Genomic DNA, 2,318 nt, shown 5'->3' with positions numbered 1-2,318 from the left:
AAGGACGGATGGATATATGGGTATGTGAATTGACATAGCTAATTTATAAAAAAAAAAGACAAGAAACCCATCGACTTTACCGCCAAATTTTCCGCAAATGACGTCGTAATATTCTATATAAAAGAAGCATGTAGTTAATGTAATCAACTTAACATTAGACATTAATATAGACATCATATAAAGTTGTATGCTTTTCATGTAGACTTATGTTGTTACTCTGGACATATTTGAAACCAATATCTGATTCTAGAGGTGGATCACCTTCAAGTGAATAGAATTTAGAGAGAGAGAGAGAGAGAGAGAGAGAGAGAAGTGAGTCTGTGAGAGAGAGTGAGTAAGTGAGAGAGTGAGTCAGTGAGAGAGAGAGAGACAGATAGACAGACAGACAGACAGACAGACAGACAGACAGACAGACAGACAGACAGACAGACAGACAGACAGATGGCATTTGAATTTTGTAAATTTTGTGTATTAACCCAAAAATCATATTGTGTGTATTAACATGTTTTGATATTGCTCATTAGAAATATAAACAAAGTAAAAATATTGCGCGAACTGGCAGAATCGTTATCACGCGGGACAAAATGCATATCGGCATTTCCTTCGGCTTTATGTTCTGAGTTCAAATTCCGCTGAGGTCGACTTAGCCTTTCGTCCTTTCAGAGTCGATAAAATAAATACCTGGTGAACACTAGGATCAATGTAATTGATTAATCCTCTTCTCCCAAAATTTCAGGCTTTGTGCTTTATAGCAGAAAGGGGTTATCATTATTTATTTACTAACCCCGTTCTATCCTTGTTCATATTTTCACATTTTTGCAGTTTCTAAACCAATTCTTTAATGTCTAAATGAAATTACTTTCCAACTTAATATATATTTTTTTTTGGTCTTTTTTCTAGTTACCCTAGAACTTAACTGTTTGGATGCTAACTGCCACCGGGTACCGCAGCATGTGATTGCTCCAGTTACTAAAGAGAAGCTGAGTCCTTGTCAACCTTGTGTCATCGATCTGCCTCATTCCAGTCACTCACCAAGTACCAGTCCCTCTCAAGCACCGCGCCAACTTGACCTGCCAGGATGGCCGACACAGACTTTATTACCACCTCATTCCTTACATCATCATCCAAACCCACCAGGCTATGTATCAACTCACTGTTCGATTCCAACACTTCCACCAATAACTTCGCCGAACGATCCTCATTTCCCGCTACATCTCTACAAACAAGACGCCGCTCTCTACCGGCGTTCTCACTTTATACCTTGCCTTCCAATTATTCCCAGTGCTGTACATCATCATAATTCTCCATGTTTCTCGAGATTAACGCCGAGTCCGGATCGACTGTTTCCGGAAAGCAAACGAATCGACAGGTATGATTTCGATGCGAAACTCTCCCAACAGCACTTAGATTTATTATTAATGAACATGTCTCCAACATCTTCACTTGAACATTCGCCGCGTAGCATTGATTCAACGGTCTCCGTTGAGAAAAGAAAAGCACGCAATAGCTCCGACAGCGAATTAACATCGCGTTTTGTTTGTGAAGCATGCAACAAAAGCTATTCTACATTAAGTGGTCTTTCCAGACACAAACAGTATCATTGCAGCACTCAAGTGAAAAAAGAATTTAATTGTAAATACTGCAACAAGACATACCTGTCTCTTGGTGCGTTGAAAATGCATATTCGGACTCATACACTTCCGTGCAAGTGTAAAGTATGCGGTAAAGCCTTTTCTAGACCTTGGTTACTGCAGGGCCACATAAGGACACATACTGGAGAAAAGCCTTTTAAATGTACTCATTGTGGCCGAGCATTCGCCGATAGATCAAATCTCAGAGCTCATTTCCAAACACATTCAGACGTAAAAAAATACAGCTGTAAAGCATGTACGAAGACATTCTCTAGAATGTCGCTACTTTCGAAACACGAGGAAAGTAGCTGTCATCGACTCGTACGATAGAATCTTCATATGAAAAAAAAAAAGATTAATGTATTCAAGGTGGTGCTCCAGCATGGCCACAGTCAGCTGACTGAAACGAGTAAAAGAATAAGAGAATATTATTGCCTCGTTTGAGGTGATTTCCTTAGAGTAAGAAGTAAATACCCGGCCGACCAAATCCGTCATTGAACTGGTTCTGATACATGGTTGAAGTAATCTCACTTCACTTACTCTAACAATGCTAATGAGAAAAACAAACCCACTACAATGTCCAATTTCCCACTCCCGTTTAAATTGGGAGTCTTGAACTTGCTCAAAAATATCCCAATATCATTATCTAACTTTCAAGATCTCGTTAAAAAATGAATAATATTGGAA

The 2,318-nt window shown here is 39.1% G+C and overlaps 1 protein-coding gene across 1 annotated transcript; it reads left to right on the top strand.

The window, feature by feature from the left end:
- The first annotated feature begins 879 nt into the window (after nucleotides 1–879).
- On the top strand, nucleotides 880–2,023 carry LOC115228477 (zinc finger protein SNAI2-like). Its single transcript, XM_029799051.2, has one exon. The coding sequence runs from the start codon at nucleotides 1,419–1,421 to the stop codon at nucleotides 1,959–1,961; it is 543 nt and encodes a 180-aa protein (XP_029654911.2). The 5' UTR covers nucleotides 880–1,418; the 3' UTR covers nucleotides 1,962–2,023.
- The last annotated feature ends 295 nt before the right edge of the window (nucleotides 2,024–2,318 follow it).

The sequence above is a fragment of the Octopus sinensis genome, unplaced genomic scaffold (genome assembly GCF_006345805.1).
Source record: "Octopus sinensis unplaced genomic scaffold, ASM634580v1 Contig10669, whole genome shotgun sequence".
Lineage (NCBI taxonomy): Eukaryota > Metazoa > Mollusca > Cephalopoda > Octopoda > Octopodidae > Octopus > Octopus sinensis.
The sequence above is the reverse complement of the archived record's forward strand: the minus strand, read 5'-3'. Positions and strand labels throughout refer to the sequence as shown.